We start from the raw sequence: 26,367 nt of genomic DNA on the forward strand, positions 1-26,367 counted from the left end.
ATTAACTATACATGTTTCCCAAGATGCTGCGTATCTGGGAGTGTTGGTACCTCTGTCACCTGTTCTGTGGACCAGCTGGGTGCTCAGCCAGTTGAGAAAGAGAAGGACATGCCTAAGGGTCTCCACCTGTTCTGGGCTCACAGACGTGCTAGCTTTTGCTTTTTGGGAACAGGAGGAACCCAATGTTCCTGCTTTCTATATCCAGCTCCCAGGGGAGCAAAGAAACCTCATTCTTCCCTGTTTGCAGGTTGGGTCACGGCCCCTCCTGTCATCGCTGTGGTTCCAAGGAACTCGTAGGCTTCCTGCCACGTGGCTGTCCAGGTGCATGTGGACCATGCCCAGGGACTGGCTGGGCTACAGTGGCTCTCACGTTGTGACCAGATTCAGGTCATTAAACTAAAGGGGTGGGGGGGGAGCTTAGGGGCTTCCCTCCTAGTTGTTGGGGTCGGAGTCTGAGTCTACACGAGCAGTCGCTTCCCACTCAGTCTGAACGAAGACTAGAATGGGAACTGAGGGGTCACCTCTTGAATCAACTCCACAGGGCCTCCCTCCATAGTCAGAAGAACTTGAATACTAAGGGATTCTGGATTCAGATGGGAGTCTTTTTGGCCAATCATCAAGTTCAAAGGAACTTTTCTAGATGAACTTATATTCAACTGGTGTTCAAGAAATGAAAGGTTGAGCCTGGGCTTGGGGTGGTGCAGTGGATAGAACATTGACCTGGAACACCAGCGTCACTGGTTCAGCTCCTGGGGTCACCGGCTCAAGCCCAAGGTCACCAGTTCAATCCCCAGTCAAGACACATATAAGAAGCAATCAATGGCCTGACCAGGCGGTGGCACAGTGGATAGAAAGTCAGACTGGGACACAGAGGACCCAAGTTCAAAACCTTGAAGTTGCTGGCTTGAGCGTGGGATCAGACATGACCTCATGGTCGCTAGCTTGTGCCCAAGATCTTTGACTTAAGGGGTCACTTCACTCTGCTGGAGCCCCCCAGTCAAGGCATATATGAGAGAGCAATCAATGAACAACTAAGGTGCCACAACAAAGAATTGATGCTTCTCATCTCCTTGTTTGTCCCTCTCTCTCGCTCACTCGCTAAAAAAAAAAAAAAGCAATTAACAGATGCCCAACTAACATGGAGCAATGAGTTGATGCTTCTCTCTCTTCCTCTCTCTGTCCCCTACCCCTGTACCTCCCTTAAGAGAAAATGAAATGTTGATGGAAAATGAATCCTCTGTTCCAGTCGTGGCCTCTACGCCGTCTGAAATTAAATTCGCCTCTGTCCCTTCAAATGAGAACATGAAAGTAGGTGTTTACTGAGGGGAAGATGGAGGGGAGTTCATTGCTCTAGAGCAGTGGTAGTCAACCTGGTTCCTACTGCCCACTAGTGGGCGTTCCAGCTTTCATGGTGGGCAGTAGCGGAGCAACCAAAGTATAAATAAAAAGATAGATTTAACTATAGTAAGTTGTTTTATAAAGATTTATTCTGCCAAACTTAGCGAAAATCGAACATAAAGTACTTGGTAAGTAATTATTATTATATGCTTTAACTTGCTGTAACTCTGCTTTATAAATTTGATAAAGTTACTTCCCTACTTTATAAATCACCATTACTGTGGAACCGGTGGGCGGTTAGAAAATTTTACTAACAGAGATACAAAAGTGGGTGGTAGGTATAAAATGGTCGACTACCCCTGCTCTAGAAGAACAGATTCAGAAAGAATGGCTGTGCTTCGGTCTGGAATTAGCACAGCTAATATAGAAACCAAAGTGCCCAGAGCTCACAATGCTGACAGCTATGTTGCAGGGGAAGCAGTCTTGTGAGAATGTGCAGCCTTGTTTAAAAAGCAGATTTGGGGTATTAAAATTCTTAATCCCTCTCTCTGCTCTGGTGAAAGCTCTGGGCTGCAAGGATCCTGCAAGCTCACCGAATTCCCAGGTTTTACCCTCCTTTCTGGTCAACCAGAAGCAGAGAAGGATGGCAAGAAAGTCCTAATTCTGTTCTGTGATGTTTTTTGGTTTTTTTTTTTTTTTTTTTTTTTTTTTTTTTTTTTTTTACGTTTTTCTGAAGCTGGAAACAGGGAGAGACAGTCAGACAGACTCCCGCATGCGCCCGACCGGGATCCACCCGGCACGCCCACCATGGGGCGACGCCCTGCCCACCAGGGGGCGACGCTCTGCCCATCCTGGGCGCCGCCATGTTGTGACCAGAGCCACTCTAGCGCCTGGGGCAGAGGCCACAGAGCCATCCCCAGCGCCCGGGCCATCTTTGCTCCAATGGAGCCTTGGCTGCGGGAGGGGAAGAGAGAGACAGAGAGGAAAGCGCGGCGGAGGGGTGGAGAAGCAAATGGGCGCTTCTCCTATGTGCCCTGGCCGGGAATCGAACCCGGGTCCTCCGCACGCTAGGCCGAGGCTCTACCGCTGAGCCAACCGGCCAGGGCCTGGGTTTTTTGTTTTTAATAGAGACAGAGTAAGTCAGAGAGAGGGATAGACAGGGACAGACAGACAGGAACGGAGAGAGATGAGAAGCATTAATCATTCGTTTTTTGTTGCGCGTTGCAACACCTTAGTTGTTCATTGATTGCTTTCTCATATGTGCCTTGACCGTGGGCCTTCAGCAGACTGAGTAACCCCTTGCTGGAGCCAGCGACCTTGAGTTCAAGCTGGTGGGCTTTTTTTTGCTCAAACCAGATGAGCCCGTGCTCAAGCTGGCGAGCTCGGGGTCTCGAACCTGGGTCCTCTGCATCCCAGTCCGATGCTCTATGCACTGTGCCACTGCCTGGTCAGGCTGTTCTGTGATGTATTAAAAATGAAAATGGGAAGGGTATAAAAGGGGGGTGGTAAGAGAGGAAATACCTACCTGAGGTCCCTTGCAGCTTTAAACTAGGAAGTTTAAAGATCTTAGCTGAAGACCCTAGATCAAGCCTGGCAACCACATGGCATCCGTGCTCACTCTCCCGTCATGTTCCCAAGGCAGACAGACATTCAGGCTTCAACCTTCCCCTCCGATCTCAGGGCTGGCCCTTGTCAACACAGTCCTCCAGGCAGTTACCAACTGATTAGCATTCGTACCAGGTGACACTCACTGCCATGCTTGTCAGAGGCTATAGTGCCTAGTTCCCTAAGAGTATTAAATGCACGCAACAGCAATAGACGGATCAAATGAAGGGAAAATAAGGCTATCCATGACATAAATACCAAATGGAAAGGTACATTTATGAGTCTGTTTCCCCTCTCGCCTTCGCCAGCAGTGGTACAGCTGTCTGAGCTGCCCGGGAACAGCACTGGGGCTCTGAGGCTCGCGGACAGAGTCACTTTTATTGAGAACTATAGTTTTAGGAACAAACCACAAAAATAATTCTTTCCCTGGATTGGTTTCTGTGATCTGACAGTGAGGAACCGAGAATGTGGGTGGCCCCTAGCCTCCAAATCGATCAATGACCTTCTGTATCCACTTCTTTAGGCGGAACACATGTGTGTAGAAGCCATATTTTCCATCCCTGTCACAGCCTTCACCCCACGAGACGATGCCCATTTGATACCAGCGGTTGTTAAAGGGGCTCTGAGGAAGAAACATGGGGTTTCCAACTGTCAAGTCCAAGGTCGTGTCAGCGTTACCCATCAGACAACTATTTCTGAACACTGGGGGCCTCCTTACCCACCCTTCAGAAGGTCTCCCCCGCAGCTGGTGGCCTTTAGAGAAGCTAGCTTACCTTCATGACAAAGGGTCCTCCGCTGTCACCTTCACAAGCGTCCCCTCGTTTCCCCTCGTTGGGCTTGTAACCTGGAGAGAGAAGAGCGTGCTCAGGAGCAGAGTTCACACTCCAGCCCAGACCCTTTGAGAGACATACATAGCAGGTGAGTGTCCACTCGACCCCTTCTAGTCACCCTTGACTCTTCCCATTTCCTTGCCCCCCCACGCCAATTCTTATGCAAATCTTGTCAGCTCTCTCCTCACTATATATCCCAAATCCAACCACTTCACCACTCTTACCCCTCATCACATCCCGTGTACCTCTCTACCCAGAACTAATTCTGCTTTTTTTTTTAATCTATTTTTTATTTAAAAAATTTTTTTTTATTTTATTTATTCATTTTTAGAGAGGAGAGACAGAGAGGGAGAAAGAGGAGAGAGAGACAGAGAGAGAGAATGGGTGAGGAGCTGGAAGCATCAACTCCCATATGTGCCTTAACCAGGCAAGCCCAGGGTTTTGAACCGGCGACCTCAGCATTTCCAGGTCGACGCTTTATCCACTGTGCCACCACAGGTCAGGCCTAATTCTGCTTTTGCCCACCAACATACAGTCTGTTCTCCATCCAGCAGACACAGGATGTGAAAAAACTGGTACCCTTCCAGGTAGCTGAGGACAGTGGTGGCTGCCCTGCTCCCAACCTCCCCAGCATAGCCTCACAAACGCTGCAGAACAGGGACAGCGACAGGAGCTACACGAAAGAGCACACCTTCAACACAACCAGAATGCACAGCACCCTCCAACCTCAAGTCAACCTAATACATCTCATTGTACATACCTGATACTATATCTTATGTGGAGATGAAGATGGAAAACTGTCTATTATATTTTTTATTTTTATTTTTATTTTTATTTTTATTTTTTCATTTTTCCGAAGCTGGAAACGAGGAGGCAGTCAGACAGACTCCCGCATGCGCCCAACTGGGATCCACCCAGCACGCCCACCAGGGGGCGATGCTTTGCCCCTCTGGGGCGTCACTTTGTTGCGTCCAGAGCCATTCTAGCGCCTGAGGCAGAGGCCTCAGAGCCATCCCCAGCGCCCGGGCCATCTTTGCTCCAATGGAGCCTCGCTGCGGGAGGAGAAGAGAGAGACAGAGAGGAAGGAGAGGGGGAGGGGTGGAGAAGCAGATGGGTGCTTCTCCTGTGTGCCCTGGCCGGGAATCGAACCCGGGACTCCTGCATGCCAGGCCGACGCTCTACCGCTGAGCCAACCGGCCAGGGCCGAAAACTGTCTATTATATAAAAGAAGCAAAAGCAATGGAAAGGTAAACCCTTGTAAATAACCCCAAATCTACAAAGTGAATAGATGAAAACTGAATAGATCCCTACAAAAAGATCCTGTAGGAAACAAAAAATAAGAATAAAAACACCTCAGCTAATAAAAAAATTTCCCCAAAACACAACTGTGAAACAAAAGAAAACTAACTGAATTAAATTTCCACAATCACGTTTTTGGAATATGACAATACACCCTGACTCAGAAATTCAAAAATAAAAAATAAATGGACAGCCCTGGTGGGTTAGCTTAGTTGGTTATGGTGTTGCCCTGATACACCAAGGTTGCGGGTTCTATCTCCAGTCAGGGCTATTTAAGAATCAGCCAATGAGTGCATAAATGAGTAGAACAGCAAATTCCTGTCTGTCTCTCTCCCTAAAATCAATAAATAATTTTTAAAATGAGAGGAAAAGCCCACAAATATATAAAATAAGGTGCCAAGGAGAAAAAATCATAATGCATTGCATCACTATAGAGAGGTACAATATAGACCTGAATGAATGGGAGACGTTTCTTGTCCTTGGATAAAATACTGTATTTTTCGCTCCATAAGACGCACTTATTTCCCCCAAAAAGTGGAAGGAGAAATGCCTGTGCGTCTTATGGAATGAAAAAGACAGTATTTTATTAAATATTTTAACACACTATTTGGTTCAGAATATTTTTTTTCTTATTTTCCTCCTTAAAATTCTAGGTGTGTCTTATGAAGCAAAAAATACGGTAAGTCAATGGCAAAAAGATGTCAGTTTTCTCTAAATTAATTTCTAAATTTAACATCCCAATAAAAACACTGACAAGTCTTTTTAAAAAATTGATTTGAGAGAGAGAGGGACACAGAGGCAGAGAGGGGGAGAGAGAAACATTGATTTGTTCCATTTATTTATACATTCATTGGTTGACTCTTGTATGTGCCCTGACCAGGGATCAAATCCACTGACAAGCCTTTTTATAGAGCTAGACAAATTGATACCAAAGTTCACATGGAAAAACAAATAAGCAAGAATTTCCAGGAAAACTCTGGAAAAGAAAAACTATGAGAGGCAACAAAGCCCTATAGATGTTAAAACAACTCAAAAGGCTCTATAATTAAAACAAGATAGTGTTTTAATATAATGAAAAGTAGACTAGGAGAACCAAATAGAATGTCTTTGAATAGAAACAAATGTAGGTACATATAGAAATCTAATATATGACAAAGGTGATTTGAAAGATAGAATTTTTTTTTTTGTATTTTTTTCTGAAGCTGGAAATGGGGAAAGACAGTCAGACAGACTCCCACATGCGCCTGACCGGGATCCACCGGGCACGCCCACCAGGGGCGACGCTCTGCCCACCAGGGGGCGATGCTCTGCCCCTCGGGGGCGTCGCTCTGTCCCGACCAGAGCCACTCCAGTGCCTGGGCAGAGGCCAAGGAGCCATCCCCAGTGCCCAGGCCATCCTTGCTCCAATGGAGCCTCGGCTGCGGGGGGGGGGGGGGGGGGGGGGGGGGGGGGGACGGGACAGGGACAGAGAGGAAGGAGAGGGGGAGGGGTGGAGAAGCAGATGGGCGATTCTCCTGTGTGCCCTGGCCAGGAATCGAACCCGGGATTTCTGCACGTCAGGCCGACGCTTTACCACTGAGCCAACCAGCCAGGGCCTGAAAGATAGAATTTTTAATAAATGGTACGGAGAGCTGGTGAATCACTGGGAAAAAGATAAATTCAATCCATACCTTGCATCATCCACAAGCATAAAGTTCAAATGACACAGAGATCAAAGTGTAGAAAAACGAAACCAAGTACTATGAAAAAGCATGTGACTTTCTCTACAACCTGAGCATATGAAAGAAGTTTTAACTCTGTTAATAAATTTGACTACATAAAAAAAACTTTAGCCTTGGCCGGATAGCTTAGTTGGCTAGAGTGTCATCCTGAACTGCAAAAGCTGCTGGTTCGATACCCAGTCAGGGAATATACAGGAACAGATCAATATTCTTGTCTCCAGCCCCCCTTCCTCTCTTGCTAAAATCAATCAATAAATTTTTTTAAACTTTGAGTGGCAAAAAATTATAAAGTTTACAAAACAAAGTAGGAGAAAATATTTGCAACATATAATATATATTACAAATAAAGGTCTAATATACTAATAGGTTAAGAACAAAAAAAACACAACTTTTTAGTCCTGGCCAGATAGCTCGGTTGCTTGGAGCATTGTCCTGAAGCACAGAGGTTGCTGGTTCAATCCCCAGTCAGGGCACATACAGGACCAGATTGATGTTCCTGTCTCTCTCTCTCTCTCACCCGCTTCCTCTTTCACTGAAATCAATTAAAAAATTAATAGAATTTTAAAGACCAGGGAATAACTCTATAACCAACATGGAGTGAATTTCCAAGCTACATAAAGTGAAAAAAAAGTACAGAATATCTATACTATGCTGCCCTATGTGTAAGAAAAAGAAAATAAGAAAATATATGTGTCTGCTCATTTGTGCAAAAACAAACACAGGGCCTGACCTGTGGTGGCGTAGTGGGATAAAGCGTCGACCTGGAACACTGAGGTCGCCAGTTCGAAACCTTGGGCTTGCCTGGTCAAGGCACATATGGGAGTTGATGCTTCCTGCTCCTCCCCCTTCTCTCTCTCTCTCTCTCACTCCTCTCTCTCTCAAAAATCAATAAATAAAATGTTTAAAAAAAAAAAAAAAAAACAAACACAGGAAGAATAAACCATCAACTACTGAGACAGGTTAAGGACAAGGCCTGGATGGAATGGGGTGGAAGGTTGGGGGAGGGAACAGCATAGGAGGGAAAGGGGGGTGTCAATCCTCTGAATACCTATTTCAAAATTGAGTTTTAGAATCATATTAGTACCCCAAAAGTAAACAAAAATAACAAAGATGGGAGGGGGTCTAAAATTAAGTACAATCAGAAACAAATGAGTCTAACGTGTGTGTGTGTGTGTGAGAGAGAGAGAGAGAGAGAGGGAGAGAGGGAGAGAGAGAGGAAGAGGGGAAGAAAGAGAAAGAGAGAGAGAGAGGAATGGAGAGAGAGAGAGAGAGAGAGAGAGGGAGAGAGAGGGGAAGAAAGAGAGAGAGAAGCGGAGACAGACTCCTGCATATGCCTCACCCAGGATCTATTACAACCCCTGTATGAGGCTGATGCTGAAATCAACCAAACTACCCTCAGCGCCCGGGGCCACTGGCTGTGAGAAGGGATGAGAGAGAGAAAAGGGGGAGAGGGAGGGGAAAAGAAGCAGATAGTTGCTTCGCATGTGTGCCCTGACCAGGAATCAAACCCGAGAAGTCTGCACACCAGCCCAATGCTCTATCCTCTGAGCCAACCAGCCAGGGCTTCTACCTGTATTTTAAAGAACACAGATATTAGGGGAGGCTATGCCGAGAACTAATCCATTACTTTTGAATACAGTGTTTTATTATATATCCTCAGGCTAAGGACAGAAACAACTGAAAAAAATGCTGAACTCTAGATAGGATAGTTTTTCTGCAGCTATAAATGTATTAATTCTGAAACTGTATTCTAGTATTGATCAAATAAGTAAATATATTATGGAGAATGAGAGTCAGGATTCTCACTGTCAACAAAGAGTTATAAATGTGGAAAGGGAGAAGTTTAAAATTAATCCTGTTGGGTTGCAAGGAGAGGCTTCAGTCTGAACTCATGGTTTTAGAGAGATAGAAAAATAGGTATAGATGTTGGTGTGTGCGTAATACACATTTCTAATGCTATCTGCTGATGGGGCCTAAGCACAGTGACACTTCAGTAGCAATGTCCACACCTACCACCCAGATCTTGGTTTCTAAATACCATTCTCCACTAGAGAAATAGTAGGATGAACTAGTAACATCTTGCTGTGCCAAAAGTAAGAAAGTCCTCAGAAAATAACAGGGACATTTCCAAAAGTCACAGAGCCAGGTTAGAGAGACTCCATGGACTATACCTGGGATAAGTCGAACATCAAAATAAATAATGACAGTAACAAGTTATAACCCTCAAAAATAAAGGCCCCCATGAGTCCATACTGATAGAATGCAAGAAAATAAAGGTCTTTGCTACCATGAGATAGTAACTAATAAATGCAGAAATGAATTAGAAAAATCACCATGTGGCAGCCATCAATGTTAGAACAATTTGATGAGAAACAGGATAGACTGTAACAAAGTTTCTCCCCACAAGATATTTCTTAATTACAATGAAAAAAACGGAGCTTTACAGTGAGAAACCTGGCAGAGGCAGGCACCCCCTTAACCAAGGGGTTAGAGTTCATCTCACAAGTTATGAGACACACGGACATTACGTGCCTCGTGGGGCGTACGGAGGACTCAACATCCCTTAGCCTGGTTCTGATCACGACAAAACCTTAGATGAGCCCACTGGAGGGCCAGTCTACAGAGTCACTGGCCTGTAGTCAACAAACAGGCCAAAGTCATGGAAGACAAAGATTGACAACTAAATACAGTGAGTCATCCTGGGTTGGATCCCAGAGGAGAAACCATTTTTGTCTTTTGCTGTAAAAGACATTTGCAAGTAGGACATTGGAACACATTTGAATAATGTCTACAGATTAGATAATGGTATTGTGTCATTATTAATTTTCTAACTTAGTAATTATACCATGGTTATGTAACAGAACATTCTTGTTTATTTTGGAAATACTCAATGGATAGGTTAAAAAAAAAAAGTGCCAGCCCTGGCCGGTTGGCTCAGCGGTAGAGCGTCGGCCTAGCGTGCGGAGGACCCGGGTTCGATTCCCGGCCAGGGCACACAGGAGAAGCGTCCATTTGCTTCTCCACCCCTCCGCCGCACTTTCCTCTCTGTCTCTCTCTTCCCCTCCCGCAGCCAAGGCTCCATTGGAGCAAAGATGGCCCGGGCGCTGGGGATGGCTCTGTGGCCTCTGCCCCAGGCGCTAGAGTGGCTCTGGTCGCAATATGGCGACGCCCAGGATGGGCAGAGCATTGCCCCCTGGTGGGCAGAGCGTCGCCCCATGGTGGGCGTGCCGGGTGGATCCCGGTCGGGCGCATGCGGGAGTCTGTCTGACTGTCTCTCCCCGTTTCCAGCTTCAGAAAAATGAAAAAGAAAAAAAAAAAAAAAGTGCCATATTGTCAATTTCCTCTCAGTGTGCTGTGCGCATGCGCACACAAGGCGGGGTTGGGGGCAGACTGTTGATGGCATACAGGAATTCCTTGGTATATGTGCTGCTGAAGCAAGCACGGTACACAGAAATTATCTGTATTATTTTTGCAACTTTTCCAAGTCTGAAATTATATTAAAATCTTAAAAATGTTTAAATTAAGTTAGACCATTTATTCACCTGCTCCAAACCCTCCAATCAGTTATCTCAATAAAAGCCAAAGTCCTTGAGACCCTAAGGGAAGTACCCATGTCTGCCTGTCCACCCCTCTGCCCTCATCTACTGCTGTCCTTCCTGTGGCTTACTGAACTACAGCCACTCAGGCCTCCCTGCTCTTCCTCAGACACACCAAACATGCCTCCACCTCAGGGCCTTTGCACCTGCTGTCCTCTCAGCCTTCAGTGCACTTCCCTTACACAGACTCCCTTCTTCCTTTCTTCCAGTCTCTGTAGTCACCTCAGAGAGGCCTCCTCCAGCCTTCTCCAGCCACTCTATTTAGAAGACTACCTCCCCGCCCCTATCTCTCTCTCCCTTACTTTACTTTGCTTTATTTTTTTTCCTAGTCGTGATTGCTATTCTAGATTTATTTACGGATACTCCCTCTTTCTAAGAAACAAGCTCTCTGAAGACACAGGCATTGTCTGTTTGGGTCCTTGTTGTATACCCTGAAATACTTCACGGATCCCAGTAGGCACTCAGGTATTTGTTGAATGACTGGCTGAATGAATGGCCTTTCCTTCCCGCATGGCCTCTTGCTGCTGCTGTCTGGGCTCACACGTACCGACAGCTTACCAGTGACCAGCAGCACGCCTAGCGCTGTACACAGCGCCTCACTGAGTTCTCACACAGCCTTCTGGAAAGAGGCCTTTATCTCCATTTTATAGAGCAGGGGTCAGAAACCTTTTTGGCTGAGAGAGCCATGAACGCCACATATTTTAAAATGTAATTCCGTGAGAGCCATACAACAACCCATGTACATTAGGCATTATCCAATAAAAATATGGTATTGTCCCAGAGGACAGCTGTGATTGGCTCCCGCCACCTGTAACCATGAACATGAGTGGTAGGAAATGAATGGATTGTAATACATGAGAATGTTTTATATTTTTAACGTTATTTTTTTTGTTAAAGATTTGTCTGTGAGCCAGATGCAGCCATCAAAAGAGCCACATCTGGCCCTGGCCGGTTGGCTCAGCAGTAGAGCGTCGGCCTGGCATGCGGGGGACCCGGGTTTGATTCCCGGCCAGGGCACATAGGAGAAGCGCCCATTTGCTTCTCCACCCCCCCCCCTCCTTCCTCTCTGTCTCTCTCTTCCCCTCCCGCAGTCAAGGCTCCATTGGAGCAAAGATGGCCCGGGCGCTGGGGATGGCTCCTTGGCCCCTGCCCCAGGCGCGAGAGTGACTCTGGTCGCAGCAGAGCGATGCCCCGGAGGGGCAGAGCATTGCCCCCTGATGGGCAGAGCGTCACCCCCTGGTGGGCGTGCCGGGTGGATCCCGGTCGGGCGCATGCGGGAGTCTGTCTGACTGTCTCTCCCTGTTTCCAGCTTCAGAAAAATACAAAAAAGAAAAAAAGAGCCACATCTGGCTCGTGAGCCATAAGTTCCTGACCCCTGTTATAGAGGAAGAAACTGAGCCTCCTAGAGGTTGAGCAACGTTGCCCCAGGTCACATGGCCTTTCAGAGACTGGAGCCAGGACTTGAACTGGTCTGTGCTCTTAGCATGTCTCCATTTCCCCAACCCTCCGTCCCCTCCCGCCAGGCCGCACTCAGGGACTTGCCAGCACAGAACATGTTGTCAGTGATGCGGATGCGGGTGGAGGCCTTGCAGACAGGGCGTTCCACGATGGGCACGTTCACCACCTGTAGGACGCTGGGCTGCACCTCGGTGGCCTTGGATGTCCACGTCTCCTTCAGGTTGCCCCAGCCGGTCACCCGCCCTTTGTATCCAGCCTGGAGCAACCTTTGGGGAAGGGAGGTGGACCTGCTGAGAACCGACCCCTCCAGGAGCCTCTGGCCCCGGCACCATCACTTAAGAGTCCTGAACTGCAAACAGCAGTGCAGCAAGAGCTCTGGGGTTTGCTCTGAGAAACTGAGGCCTGGCAGAGGGAAGGACCTTCTGCAAGACCTCCACAAGGGCAGGCAGGCCCAGACACCAGCCCAGACTCCCCGGCCCCCGGCCCCCGGCCCCCTGGCTGCCCCACCTGACTGCCGTCTGCTTGTCGGGCAGGCACACAGGCTGGATGTAGTCACTGAAGGCGACGGGCTTCTTGAGCTTCAGGAGGGCGATGTCGCGGTCCAGGGAGTCCCTCCAGTTGTACCGGGGGTGGATGAAGATCCTTTCCAGCATGGAGATCTTCTCAATGCCTCGCTCATACCTGCGCAGACCCCAGAGGGAGATGGAGAAGCCATAAGCCACTCAGTGAAAGGCAGCAGACTCCTGAGGAAGGGATGCCCACCCTCACGATCTGGGACTCAGGGGGAACCAATGAGCCACCAGTCAGATGGCACCTGGCAGCTCCCTGGAGGTTTCTTCCTGGCCTGAAGCTGCAAGGGGCTTTGGAGTCAAACAGCCTGGGCAGATGGGGGTGGAACGCAAGCTGTAGGCTCTGGTACAAAGAGCCTCTTTTCAGAAGTCACACGTCGGCCATGTCCTGGTGTCTGGAGGGGAGCTAGGGACAGGCAAGGATTTGGCTCTCTGCAAAGTCTTAGATTCACTGACTGCAGCTCCAAGTCTAGGTCTGGACATGGCCAAATGGACCCTGCAGCAGAGACTGCTGGGGTTTCCACTGTGGGGGGTGTACAGACGCGTCCCACACGCCCCGAGCACCAGAGCCCCTCATCCTCACTCTCAAGGACTGAGACCCTTCCGGATACCCGGGGGCCCTGGTTCTGTACCTGGTGCGGGAATGCTTGCCAATGCGCACCAGAAGTTCATTCTCCGTGTAGTTCTTGTCCCACGGTGGGTACAGGAGGCAGTGGGCAGCAGTGAGGACCCAGCGGTCACTGATGAGGCTGGCTCCGCACAGCAGCTCCTGGGGACTCTTCCGGAAAAGCATCACCTGCCTGGGAGGGAGAACGGGAGGCATTAGAGCTGGCAGCTGCCCCTGCACTGGCCCTGGAAGCACAAAGTCTCGTTTTTTAGAACTGGACAGAACTGCCTGCTGGGCTCAGACCCCAGCCTGACCTGGCCACCTTTGGGGACGGGGGCATCCATGTGACAGTGAGACACTGCCTCCTGCTTTCTGCAGCCCTCCCCAGCCTGTTCCAGGCCAGAGCTGTCCAGCTTAGCCCAGCTCCGGGGTCCAGTCCTGCTGCGGAGGTGAACCCAGTTCTACTGACCCCACAGCTGTCCATTAGCAGCATCACTTATGCAAGTCACTCACAGTCCCTGAACCTCAGCTGGGACTTCTGCGTATGAGAAGTAATACACCCAATCTCAGAGGGCTGTTGTGAGGATTCGATGAGGCCCAGGTGCTTGGCTGTCATCATCAGGGAAGCCTAGGCCTGTGAGCAGAAGTCTCCCAGGGCTGAGAGCTCCAGCCCAGTGCAGGTAGCTGGGGTGAGGGAGGTAGCTGGGGTGAGGGACGTACCAGGGTGCCAGGCCCTTCTCGGCGTCCCAACCCTCCACGATGCGCCCCTCGATGTAGGACTCCAGAAGCTCCTTCTCCGTCCTGTCCTCCAGCAACTTCTTCTCAAACAGAGGTCGCAGCCCACAGTCTGCGGAGCAAGCGGTCAGGGAGGGGCCCTGCGCAGGCCCCGCCCGAGGCCCCGCCCGCAGCTGTCGGCCGCCTCACCCGCCTCCCCAGCGCCGAAGGTCTTCTGGTTGAAGAAGGGCTGGAACTCCTCGGTGATGGTGCGCCCCTCGATGGCTGCGTCCTCACCCAGGTCCTCGCCCTGCCCGTCGCCTGTCACCTCCTCCACCGGCTCCTCTGCAGGGACCCAGGCAGGGCTGGGATTGGACCAACCACTCCTCACCCACACCCCTGGACTTCCCCAGGCCTCGGGCCTTGGAGGCAGTGGGTGTAGAGGTTGAGTTCAAACGCACCCAGGTAACTAGGCAACTTAACCTCCCGGGCCTCGCTGTACTCAGCTGTGAAACAGGAATAAAACCTATTCCCACCTGGGTAACGGAGGCTGTAATGAGCGAGCTCACCTGCACACGCGGCAGTAACCCTTAGATTAGGGAGCGCTGTGCTTGTTACTCCCTCCAGGCTTTGTCCCCTGTCTCAGGCCCCCAGCCCTGCCCGCTCACCACAATAGTCCAGGTCACAGTACTCGAAATCGCCGGGCCTCCCGCCCACGTAGCACCAGGCGCCCTCCTCATCCCCATCTGGGTTGCGACAGAAGTTCTGCACCAGCTGCACATCCGGGCTGAAGTCCTGGTCCTTGCTCAGGGCCTTGGCCTGCTCGCTGGCCCAGGCCAGGCAGGGCGACCCAAATGAGGTCACTGCCAGGCGACCCTGGTAATACCGGCCACGCTCAGGGACACAGTCGGCTGATGGAGGTGACAGATTCACCGTGGAGCCTTTGGAACGTGGGGTCAGCTCCACAGTGACGCCCCCTTGGCCTGGTGGGTGAGGAGGCAAGGGAGCAAAGTGTTGGGACCCCATGTGGACCACATGGAGCCAGTCAGGAGCTGAATCCCTGCCTTGCAGCCTTCTTCCTGCGTGACCTCAGGCAACAAGTTCGCTGAGCCTCAGTTTGCATGCCTCTGAAAGGGGTGGCTAATGCTGTTCCTGCAGGGTGGTTGGCAGAGTTAAACAAAATAACCTCCATAAGTGTATCATGCATCACAAGCCAGAGATAGTAACCAGGTGTCACCTCCTCTAATCCAATACAGGGCTATCTGTAATCTATTGGTAGTGACTGCCTGGAGTTTTTATTTGTTTGTTTGTTGTTGTTGTTGTTTTTTGTATTTTTCTGAAGCTGGAAACGGGGAGAGACAATCAGATAGTCTCCCCCATGCCCCATGCGCCCAACCGGGATCCACCCGGCACGCCCACCAGGGGGCGACCACTCTGCCCACCAGGGGGCGATGCTTTGCCCCTCCGGGGCGTCACTCTGCTGCAACCAGAGCCACTCCAGCGCCTGGGGCAGAGGCCAAGGAGCCATCCCCCAGCACCCGGCCCATCTTTGCTCCAATGGAGCCTCGCTGCAGGAGGGGAAGAGAGAGACAGAGAGGAAGGAGAGGGGGAGGGGTGGAGAAGCAGATGGGCACTTCTCCTGTGTGCCCTGGCCGGGAATCGAACCCGGGACCTCTGCACACCAGGCCGACGCTCTACCACTGAGCCAACCGGCCAGGGCCTGCCTGGAGTTTTTAAAGAAGGATTCTGTGAATTCATAGGGACAGAGCAAGAAACATGGGTGGGCTAACTAAGGATGTCTACACAGGGCAGTAGGTCAGTCTCAGCAGGCTCTCTCCACCTCTTGACCTTGCCCCTGTGGTTGCTCTGGCCAGTGGAACTTGGGCAGAACTGACTGCTGGTTCTAGGCCTAGGCCTGAAGACATGTATTTCTGCTCCCTGTTTTATACTTCTGCCATCACCATGGGAAGATGATGGCTTTCAGCCTCAGCCCCAGCACGAGTCTGTGTGGAGTGTGGAGCAGACCCAGACCCAAACCACACAGGAGCCGAGCTCGCCTGCACCCTTCGTTTGCAGCAAAGCCACCAGCCAAGCCTGGGTTGTGTCATGGACCCCACAGATGCATGAGCAGTGCCACACCCCAGCTGATCGTCAGACACATAAGAAATAAATGCTTATTGGTATATGCCCTTGAGCTTTTGGGGTTGTTTGTGGCTTTGTGGGGTTTGCAGCATTATTGTGGCGATAGCTCACTGACATACGGGAAATAACAATGACGGAATCATGCAGGGCTGGACTGGACGAGGTTTGCTCTGTGGTGCTCAGAAAAGAGCTCGTTAGGCCCTGGCCAGTTGGCTCAGTGGTAGAGCGTCGGCCTGGCGTGCGGGAGTCCCAGGTTTGATTCCCGGCCAGGGCACACAGGAGAAGTGCCCATCTGCTTCTCCACCCCTCCCCCTCTCCTTCCTCTCTGTCTCTCTCTTCCCCTCCCGCAGCCAAGGCTCCATTGGAGCAAAGTTGGCCCGGGCGCTGAGGATGGCTCTGTGGCCTCTGCCTCAGGCTCTAGAATGGCTCTGGATGCGACAGAGCAACGCCCCAGATGGGCAGAGCATCGCCCCCTGGTGGGCATGCTGGGTGGATTCCCGGTCAGGCGCATGCGGGAGTCTAACTGCCTCCCCGTTTCCAACTTCAGAAAAATACAAAAAAAAAAAAAAAAAAGAAAAAAGCTCGTGGCCTGAAGTAGTTAGGGACAGCTTACTAGAGAGGGGAGTCCCTCAAGGGGAGGAAAGTATGTCTGAAATGACCATAGCCTGGATCATAAGAAAGTGGAGATGGGAGGGAGGGAGGAGGCTAGAAGCCAACTCTCTGCTCTCCTGACTTTCCTGACCAACAGGCCCCAATATGTTGTAAATGACTAACCCCTGCTTGAAGGGTGTCAAGATCTTAGTTCCTGTCCAGGCTGCCTGGCCCCATGGAGACCCTTGGCCTTGGCCATTGTAGGGAAAACAGCTGTGTTCGGTTTGCTCGCTAATTTCCTGGCTGCAAGCCCTTTGCACGATTAGTGCGTGAGCATGTAGCAGGAAGCCACGTGTGTGTGTCTCTATAAAAAGTTTCCTGATTCCCACAGCCACCACCGCCATCAGCAGGGGTGGCGTTCCTGATCCCTTGCCCTCCATTGCAAAAAGCAGTTTTCACCTGACCAGGCAGTGGCACAGTGGGTAGAGTGGATGACTGCCGGGCTGCCGGCTTGAGCGTGGGATCATAGATATGACCCCAAGGTCACTGGCTTGAGCAAGGGTCACTGGTTCAATTGGAGCCCCCCCCCAAGGCACACGTGAAGAGTCAATGAACAATTAAGGTGCCACAGTGAAGAATTGATGTTTCCCATCTCTCTCCTTTCCTGTCTGTTCTCTCTCTCTTACTAAAAAAAAAAAAAAGAAAAGCAGTTTTCTTTGGTATCCACTCGCCCATCTCTGCAAGCTCTGTTGCTTTCCTGCTCCGCAGTTCCTCTACTGTCTGCCTGAATTCAGTGTGAATCTGCCGGGTCTCGACCACCAGCATGAATGCTCGTAGCTCACCACACACAGGGACGCTGCACTCCTCCCTCCGCACGGTGGGGGACGAAGTGTAGCACCAGGGCCCGTTGGTGCTGCCATCTGGGTTGCGGCAGAAGTTCTCCTGTAGGTCGGCCCCAGGGTGGGTGGTGGAGTTGATTCTGGAAAAAAAAATTGCTCAGCAGGAGGCAGCGCCCCCCCACCCGTTTCTCCTTGCCCAATGTGGGGAAGCAGAAGTGTTAGTCTTGCTCCCAGGTTTACAGGCTGCAAGCCCACTGTGCAATTAGCGCAGGAGCACGTGACAGCACTAGTGTAAGGATGTAAGACTTCCCCTCGGGGCGATGGGATTGGATCGTGCCCTGCCACTGACAGGTACTGTTAATTTCCTGGTTCTTTGCCCTCCACTGCAAAAAGCAGGTTTTCCTTTCTCTTTGTATTTTTTCTTTTTCTTTCTTCTTTTGGCTTGCCTGTCTTTGCGAGCGTCCAATAAACTAGAATGACCCACCATTCTCCGGCTCCACAGTTCCTTTACCGTCTGCCAGAACTCAATGTGAATCTGCATGGCCACGGCACCTGGCCTTACACCCCCCATTCTCAGACCGCTGGCAAACAGGCCTGCCCATCACTCACTCAGGCTTATGTGGGTAGCGACTCCTCCATAGCTGGCACTCGATGCCCGACTGGGTTAGGCTCACATTTCCCCGGTAGTTCATACCCAGACCTTCGGCACAGTTACCTGCAGAGACCCAGCTTTCATACCCTGAGGATTAGTCCCCCACCCCGCCTTTCTTAGCAAAGCTCTATCCACCCCCTCCAAGCTCCTTCTGGCTCAGGACCCTTAACTTGAATTTACTCAGCACCTCCTCCGCACTCAGCAGTTCTCCATTCCATTTAACGTGGTCACCAAATATTTACCGAGTGCCCACCATGTGACAACCCTCTGCACAGGCACTATGCCAGGAACTAAGAACACAGTGATGAATAAGACAGTCCTAGTCAAGGCAGCTCCCTGCCCTCATGGAATTTATATTCAGTGGCTCCTCACAGGCTGCAGGATGAAAAAGTAAACAAGGCCTAATCGGGCTCTGGTCTACCTGTCCTGTTATCTTAGCACCACATGCCTCAGGGCCTTTGCACATACCCACAAGGCCATTCCTTTGCCTTGGAATACTCTCTTGTTTGTTCAGCAGTGCATCCCACAAAGCCAGGTAAAATGCTACTTCTTCTAGGAAGCTGTTCCTGATACTGTCAGCAAACTAAAGGTTCCTTCTGACATTTCTCTTGGCACCTAGAACAGAACTTTTCCAGCAATCACTTTGATGTTTTGTGTGTGTGTTTTCCAATGAAATTGTGAGTTCCTTGCTTCTCTTAAAACCCCCATTGCTCAACACAGTGCCTGGCACATAGAAGGAGCTTAGTGAAATGTCTATTACTTAACAAATGAAATTATGGCCAATAATTAAAGAGTTCCATGCTATGGGGTCTATTGTCACACTAATAGTGTATTCAAAAGGCTCACCGAGGTGTTGGCATTTACACCAATCCTTGAAGGATAGGGAGGTTTTCAGTAGGTTGTAATGGCTGCTCCAGGGGAAGACAACAATGTAAGCAAGGGCCAGGAAGTTGAACCATCTTGGCATGTTTCAAGACATGCAGCTGGAGGTCTGGGTTCATGGTTGGTGCAGTGGGAGATAAGGCTAGACAGGGAGGTGAAGGCTAGAACCTGCAAAGTTCATCAGGCTAAGAAGCTGGTGCTTTACTGTGGAAGCGATGGGGAACCGCTCAAGGTTTTGAAGAATGAATGTGACATCATCGGAGCTCTGTCCTGGGGACATGGAGAAGATGGACATGGACAGGAGCCTGGATGAGAGTGTGGCCTTAAACATTAATTCATTATCCATTTATTCATTTGTTCCTCCAACACTAAACACCTCATTGACTGCCAGGCACAGAGCCGGGTGTAAAGAGACATCCTTGACCACAAGAACATAAAGGCAGTGTCAGATGCTAGCGGCTTCCACCTACTCACCTATCCCTACTCTGCTCTTCTCCCAGGCTGTCCCCCTCCTAACCTGTCTCCCCACCCCCACGACAGCTCCTCACCTTCCAGGCATTCAACGAGCTTGTCTCGAGATTTCCTCAATGACTCACAAGCTGGAAAAGACCCAGAAACACCTTTGGGATTAGGGTAGGAACAGGATGGTCTCAAGTAAAGAGTGGCTCAGTGTTCAGAAACGGAGAGATAGACAGATGGAAAGAAAGAGGCATGGGTGGGGGCTGGAGGGATTGTTGGCCCAGGTTCCCTAGAGCAGAAGAGTCTCTGATGGGTCCCCAGGACTCCCGTCCTGACAGGACCTTCCCAGCGCTCACCTGTGTACTTGGCCCAGAACACATCCTGCAAAACAAGGGCTGAGTGTGAGGCGGTGGCAGGACCCTGTTTCGTTGTGTTTCTTAGTAAATGTTCTGTCTCTTCCTCTCTCCTTTTCCCTGGCCACACAGGGGCAGGCTCTCTCCTTTTACCAAAAGCCCAGCTCACTGAGGAGGAGGGTATTTGAGGAGAGGGGAACTCCCTAACCCCAAACTAAGACTGAAAGGGATTCCCTGGGTGGGTAGACTGGGTGTGCGGCCCAGACAGAGCCCCCAGGCAGGAAAAGGTGGCCAGGGCTCCCACCTCACCAGAGCCCCACCCCTAAGGGTGCCACAGAGTTAGCAGAAAAGCTGCAGCCCAGGGGCTCCAGAGACCCCAGTATAGTCACGTGTTTGAACACTGGGAGTCCACCCCCCTGGATGTTCTGGAGCCTGGGCAGGTCCTGGGACCAGGCATTAGGACCTCCAGGAAAACCAGGCATTAGGACCTCCAGGAAAACCAGGCATTAGGACCTCCAGGAAAAGCAAGTTTGCTCATCAAGGCTGCTCAGTGGAGCGGGCCCAGCGGTGAGACCTGGAGAGTCCTGGCCCCCGACACGCGCGGTCCCAGGGTCCGGCGAGGGGAGGCCTGCCCTCACCGTGTCCGCGGAGGACTCCAGGGCCTCGAAGGCCTCCTCGTAGCTGCACTGCTCCTCCAGGCACTCGCGCTCCAGGTTGCCCTTGCGCAGCTCCTCCAGGAAGCCGCTGTTGGCGCGCCGGACCCTCGGGAGCAGCGACAGCGCTTGCTGAGGGGCCAGGAACACTGCGGGTGGAGGGGCGTGGGACGGTGGCCTGAGAACGCCGGGCTGTCTTGGCCATTGTAGGGGCAGGGGGTGCCCGGGATGGCGGCAGACCCGACAGGCTAACGGTAGCCCACTAGCTCCCCTCCTCTCACTGGTCACCCCAGAGCCAGCCTGCTCCCCATGTTGCAAGCGAGAAGCAGTCACCACCTGTCCAGCCCTGAGCACTGGACTCCTTCCCTAAGCGGGATACCGCTGGCCGAGGCCCACCTGGAGGCTGGCTCTGTGTTCTCTGTCAAGCAAGAGGACCCCAGCACATGGGTTCGTCTGCCAGCCACCCCCAGCTTCCCAGCCCCCCTTACCATGCTGGCTGTGCACAAGACTGAACAGGGCAACCAAGGCCAGGCAGCCGGGTGGCCACGGCCCTCGGACGCGCGCCATAGTGTGTCGGCTCCTGGGACTCAGGGTTCTTCCTGACCCCTCTTGGTTAATGTTAAACTAACATGAAGAAATCAGCTGAAAGGAGGAGGTCAGCAGGTCAGGGGCGTGAGGACAAATGAATAGATAGTCCACCCCACCATCTGGGAGGACAGGTCCTCCGGGGGCTGGGACTCCAAAGGAAAGACCAGGGTAGCCACCATCATCCAGCCCCTCCTTCCCTGAGACACGGGCCAACGTGGGCCAGCAGGACCACAAGGTTTTCCTGAGGCTCCTACCAATCCTAAAGGATAGTGATGTTGGCTCTAATCTCTGTGTGCCTCAGTTTCCTCATCTGTACAATGGGAATAGTACCTGGATGTGAGGACTAAAGGAGATTATGAACATAAATCCCATGAAATATAGTAAGTACTTAATAATCAGTAGATGTACGGATGTAAACCAATAGGGAGCTTTGTGTAACCATAAGAAGAAGGGAGACAAGGGTGTGGTTAGATGAGTGCTATCCACCTTGCCCCGGGATACACTGAGGGCAGGAACAGCCAACATTTGCCCCTGCCTCTCAGCCACTGCTAGAGGGTCCCATTTCCTCTCTTGCCCATCTGGGGAGCTGTGGGCATGTGTTTGTGTATAGTGGTTGCCGGGGAGGCGGAGCCAGGGCCAGGGCCTCTTGGGCCTCTGCTCTATCTCCTATCATCTTCCAGGACCTGCTGCCCAGCTAGGAACAGGGACAGCCCAAATCCCTGGGTCTGCGATGCAGGGCCCCTCCCTCTGCCCCTGCCTGTCTGTGGGCCCGGGCCAGAACAGAGCACCTGGTGGTTCTGGCGGCCCCTCGCCCAGCCCTGCTCCCCGCCCTCCTCCGTTTCCTGTTTGTAGTATACAAGGTAAATATTAATCCCCAGTCTAATTAGGACAGAGGGACAAAGAGCAGAAACACAGGGAACACAGGTTCTTGCCCTGCCCTCCCAGCCTGACCTTCCAGGGTCTGGACTGCGGTCATATGCTGTCTGGGAAGACCACAGGAAGGGGCTGGTGCAGAGCAGGGGAGAGAGAGGATTGGCTGAGAACTGGGGACCAGGACTCCCACGAGTCAGCTTAATTCCTGCGTGGCCCAGTTCCTACATTTATATTTATATATGCTTATATTATACATTCCTATTTTCTCTCTACATATATTTCAATTGAGGTTTAACCTATATACAGTAATGTTAAGACATATCCTAAGTGTTTAACTCAAGTTTTTACCCATACATCCATGGAACCACCATCAAATGAAGAGAGAGAACATTTCCGGCCCCATCTGACATCCTTTGTGTCTATTTTTGAACTTCATCTCAATGGAAACGTGCAGCGCATACCTGTGTCTGGCTTCTCTCAGTATGCTTCTGAGATTCATCTATGTGTGTATCAGCAATCATTTCTTTTAAAAAGTAAGTTTTGTATTTGTTGACTTACAGAAAAAAAAAGGAAAGAAAACATCAATTTGTTGTTCCATTTATTTATGCATTCCTTAGTTGATTCTTAAATTTTTTAAAATTTATTCATTTTAATTTTTTTTCCTTTTTTTTTTTTTTTTTTTCATTTTTCCAAAGCTGGAAACGGGGAGGCAGTCAGACTCCCGCATGCGCCCGACCGGGATCCACCCGGCATGCCCACCAGGGAGCGATGTTCTGCCCCTCTGGGGCATCTCTCTGTTGCATCCAGAGCCATTCTAGCGCCTGAGGCAGAGGCCACAGAGCCATCCCCAGCGCCCAGGCCATCTTTGCTCCAATGGAGCCTCGCTGCAGGAGGGGAAGAGAGAGACAGAGAAGAAGGAGAGGGGGAGGGGTGGAGAAGCAGATGGGCGCTTCTCCTGTGTGCCCTGGCCAGGAATCAAACCCGGGACTTCTGCACACCAGGCCAACGTTCTACCGCTGAGCCAACCGGCCAGGGCCAAATTTACTCATTTTAGAGAGGAGAGAGAGAGAGAAGGGGGGAGGAGCAGGAAGCATCAGCTTCCATATGTGCCTTGACCAGGCAAGTGCACGGTTTCGAACCAGCGACCTCAGTGTTTCAGGACAACTCTTTACCCACTGCGCCACCACAGGTCAGGCCCATTAGTTGATTCTTGTATGTGCCCTGACCAGGGATCAGACCCACAACCTTGGAGTGTCGGTACACACTCTAACCCAGCGGTCCCCAACCTTTTTTGGGCCATGGACTGGTTTAATGTCAGAAAACATTTTCACAGACCGGCCTTTAGGGTGGGATGGATAATGTATCACATGACCGAGACAAGCATCAAGAGTGAGTCTTAGAGAGATGTAACAGAGGGAATCTGGTCATTTTTAAAAAATAAAACATCGTTAAGACTTAAATATAAATAAAATGAAAATAATATAAGTTATTTATTCTTTCTCTGAGGGCCGGTACCAAATGGCCCACGGACCAGTGCCGGTCCACGGCCCCGGGGGTTGGGGACTACTGCTCTAACCAACGAAGCTACCTGGTCAGGGCAATCATTTCTTTTAAAGCTGTGTAGTCTTTCATTGTGTGAAGATAGCATTTTGTTCATCCATTCATCTGTTGATGGGCATTTGGACTAGCTTCCAGTTTTTGAATATTATGACTAATGTTATGAATATTCTTGTACAAGTCTTTTGGTGTAGATAAGTATTTATTTCTGTTGGGTACAGGCCCAGGAGTGGATTTGCTGGGTCATAAGACAGGCGTATGTTGTCTGTAAGTTGCTGTGATAAGTGACTTTTCTGTGTGGTTGTACTGAGTTATGTTTGCCAGTTCCTGTCTCGCTCACATCCTCACCAGCTCTTCACACTGTCCATTCACTTCACACGAACCATTCTGACGGAGCTGCAGGCATCTCAGCGTGGCTTTAACTTGACTCCTGTTACTTATGATACTGAGCCTACTCTTTTCTTAGAGGAATGGAGAAAAAAATCTTATCTCACTAATTTCTTTATTATTATTATTGATTAATTTTAGAGAGAGGAAGGTGGGGAGAGAGGGAGGAAGCATTCATTTGTGTTCCACTTAGTTGTGCGTTCATCGGTTGCTTCCTGCATGTTGCTTCCTGACTGGTGATGGAACCCACATCCTTGGTGTTTCAGGAAAATGCTCTAACCAACTGGGCTAACCAGCCAGGGCCTCACTAATTTCTTTTAAAATTCCATATTAAGTAAGGGAAGGGGGAAGGCAACTGAAAAGTAGAGAGAAGAGAGGTGGGCTTCATCCTTCCTGCCTGGAGGCAGGTGTCCTTTTTCTGAGGACCAGGTTGAGCCAGTGCTGAAGGACCTGAAGAGAAGAGACAAAAGGTTGGGTGAAGTGTTAGCGGGAGGACAAAACACATGACACATGGCACCTCTCCACTGAGGGTTCCGAGAGGAGCTACCCTACTGTTTCCTTGCTGTCAGAACTCCCCATTCCTGCCTGACCAGGCGGTGGCGCAGTGGATAGAGCGTCGGACTGGGACGCAGAGGACCCAGGTTCAAAACCCTAAGGTCGCCAGCTTGAGCACAGGCTCATCTGGTTTGAGCAAGGCTCACCAGTTTGAGCCCAAGGTCATTGGCTTGAGCAAGGGGTCATTCAGTCTGCTGTAGCCCCGCATTCAAGGCACATATGAGGAAGCAAACAATGAACAACTAAGGAGCTGCAACAAAGAATTGATGCTTCTCACCTCTCCCTTCCTGTCTGTCCCTAATCTGTCCCCTCCTCTCTTTCTCTGTCTCTGTCACAAAAACAAACAAAAAAACCCTCCCCGGTCTGACCTGTGGTGGCGCAGTGGATAAAGCGTCAACCTGGAAACACTGAGGTTGCCGGTTCAAAACCCTGGCTTGCCTGGTCAAGGCACATATGGGAGTTGATGCTTCCTGCTCTTCCCCCTTCTCTCTCTTTCTCTCTCTCTCTCTCTCCCCCCTCTCTCCTCTCTAAAATGAATAAATAAATAAATTAAAAAAAAACAACAACCCTCCCCAAGCCCAACAGACCCACACCACAGCATGGAAGAGAATACTAGCCAGGAGTTCAGTCCCTGGCCTCTCCATCTGCAAAATCTGAAATATAACAATATTCGCCTCACAAGGCTGTTGTTGAAGAACTTAAATAAGATCATTCTGGCCTCTTTGCTGCTGCTTATTGGGAGTTGCAGCCTTGCCAAGTTCATGCACAGACAGGGCCATTAACTGACAAATTCTTGGGCTATGTCTTCTTCAAGCTGTTTCCAGACAATGTTCCAAAGCAGAAAACTTTGATTCTCTGAGCATTGGGAAGGTAAGATTTGGTTTTGAGGGTTACTGCTTTCCCAGACTCACTGCTGGGTTTACCTGTCAGTGTAATGAATTTATACTCCATAATAGTTCCGGCAGGCCTGACCTGTGGTGGTGCAGTGGATAAAGCGTCGACCTGGAAATGCTGAGGTCGCCGGTTTGAAACCCTGGGCTTCCCTGGTCAAGGCATATATGGGAGTTGATGCTTCCAGCTCCTCCCCCTTCTCTCTCTCTGTCTCTCCTCTCTCTCTCTCTGTCTCTCCTCTCTCTCTCTGTCTCTCCCTCTCCTCTCTAAAATGAATAAATAAAAAATAAATAAAAAAATAAAAACAAACAAACAAACAAAAAAACCTAGAGAGAACCTTATAAAAAAAAAAAAAGTTCCGGCAGAGAACTTCCTTTGGAAAAATATGCATCCTGATATTTCGTCCATGGCAAGCGCTGGACCCAACCTGAATGGCTCCCAGTCTGTCATCTGCACAGCTAAGCCTGACGGGTCGGATGGCAAGCATAGGCTCTGGCCAGGAGAGAAGACAAAGGGAGGCCAACGAGCGCGCCGGGTCCAGGAACGGCCTGAGCAGCGAGGAAGCTCTAGAACCATTCTAAATGTGATTTTGTCTTATCTCCAACAAGTCCTTTTGTCCCCGCAGAGAACACCCCTGGCTCCCGGCTCCCACGTCCTGTAATCTGTGTTCTTGCTTTGCTGCAGTTCTATGGATTCTATTCGTATCTCTCTCCAGGTCTAATTGTATTCAGAGTTAAGTTTATTAGTATTAAATAAAAGTTAAAATACCCCCTTCAAATAAAACGTGTTTGTGAAGTATCACAACATCTGCTGCATGGTAAACACTCAATAAACAACACTGTCACGTGATACGATACAACAGGAAATATACAATGAGGGCTATGAGGGGTTCTTCCTGAGACAGTGAGCCTGGACCGAATCAAACTTCAGCTTTAACTACTCGTTTACAGGGAAGGCAGATGATAAGAGAAATAGTTTGACACCATCACAAGGAGTGAGGGACATTTTTTTTTTTTTAACAGAGACTGAGAGAGAGTCAGAGAGAGGGATAGACAGGGATGGACAGACAGGAACGGAGAGATGAGAAGCATCAGTCATTAGTTTTTCATTGCGCATTGCGACCCCTTAGTTGTTCATTGATTGTTTTTTCATATGTGCCTTGACCGCGGGCCTTCAGCAGGCCGAGTAACCCCTTGCTCGAGCCAGCA

General features: G+C 50.2%; 1 protein-coding gene across 1 annotated transcript; it reads right to left on the reverse strand.

Moving 5' to 3' along the window:
- Nucleotides 1-3,302: 3,302 nt before the first annotated feature.
- On the reverse strand, nt 3,303-20,955 carry F2 (coagulation factor II, thrombin). Its single transcript, XM_066362038.1, has 14 exons — nt 20,797-20,955; nt 20,294-20,457; nt 19,659-19,683; nt 19,392-19,442; nt 17,919-18,024; nt 17,313-17,449; nt 14,406-14,720; nt 13,948-14,082; nt 13,744-13,870; nt 13,049-13,216; nt 12,355-12,528; nt 11,932-12,113; nt 3,717-3,787; nt 3,303-3,565 (listed from the first exon to the last, which is right to left on the reverse strand). Exons 1-14 carry the CDS (start codon nt 20,873-20,875, stop codon nt 3,422-3,424), a joined length of 1,878 nt encoding a protein of 625 aa, XP_066218135.1. The 5' UTR covers nt 20,876-20,955; the 3' UTR covers nt 3,303-3,421.
- Nucleotides 20,956-26,367: the final 5,412 nt, after the last annotated feature.

The sequence above is a fragment of the Saccopteryx leptura genome, chromosome 1 (genome assembly GCF_036850995.1).
Source record: "Saccopteryx leptura isolate mSacLep1 chromosome 1, mSacLep1_pri_phased_curated, whole genome shotgun sequence".
NCBI classification, from domain to species: Eukaryota; Metazoa; Chordata; class Mammalia; order Chiroptera; family Emballonuridae; genus Saccopteryx; species Saccopteryx leptura.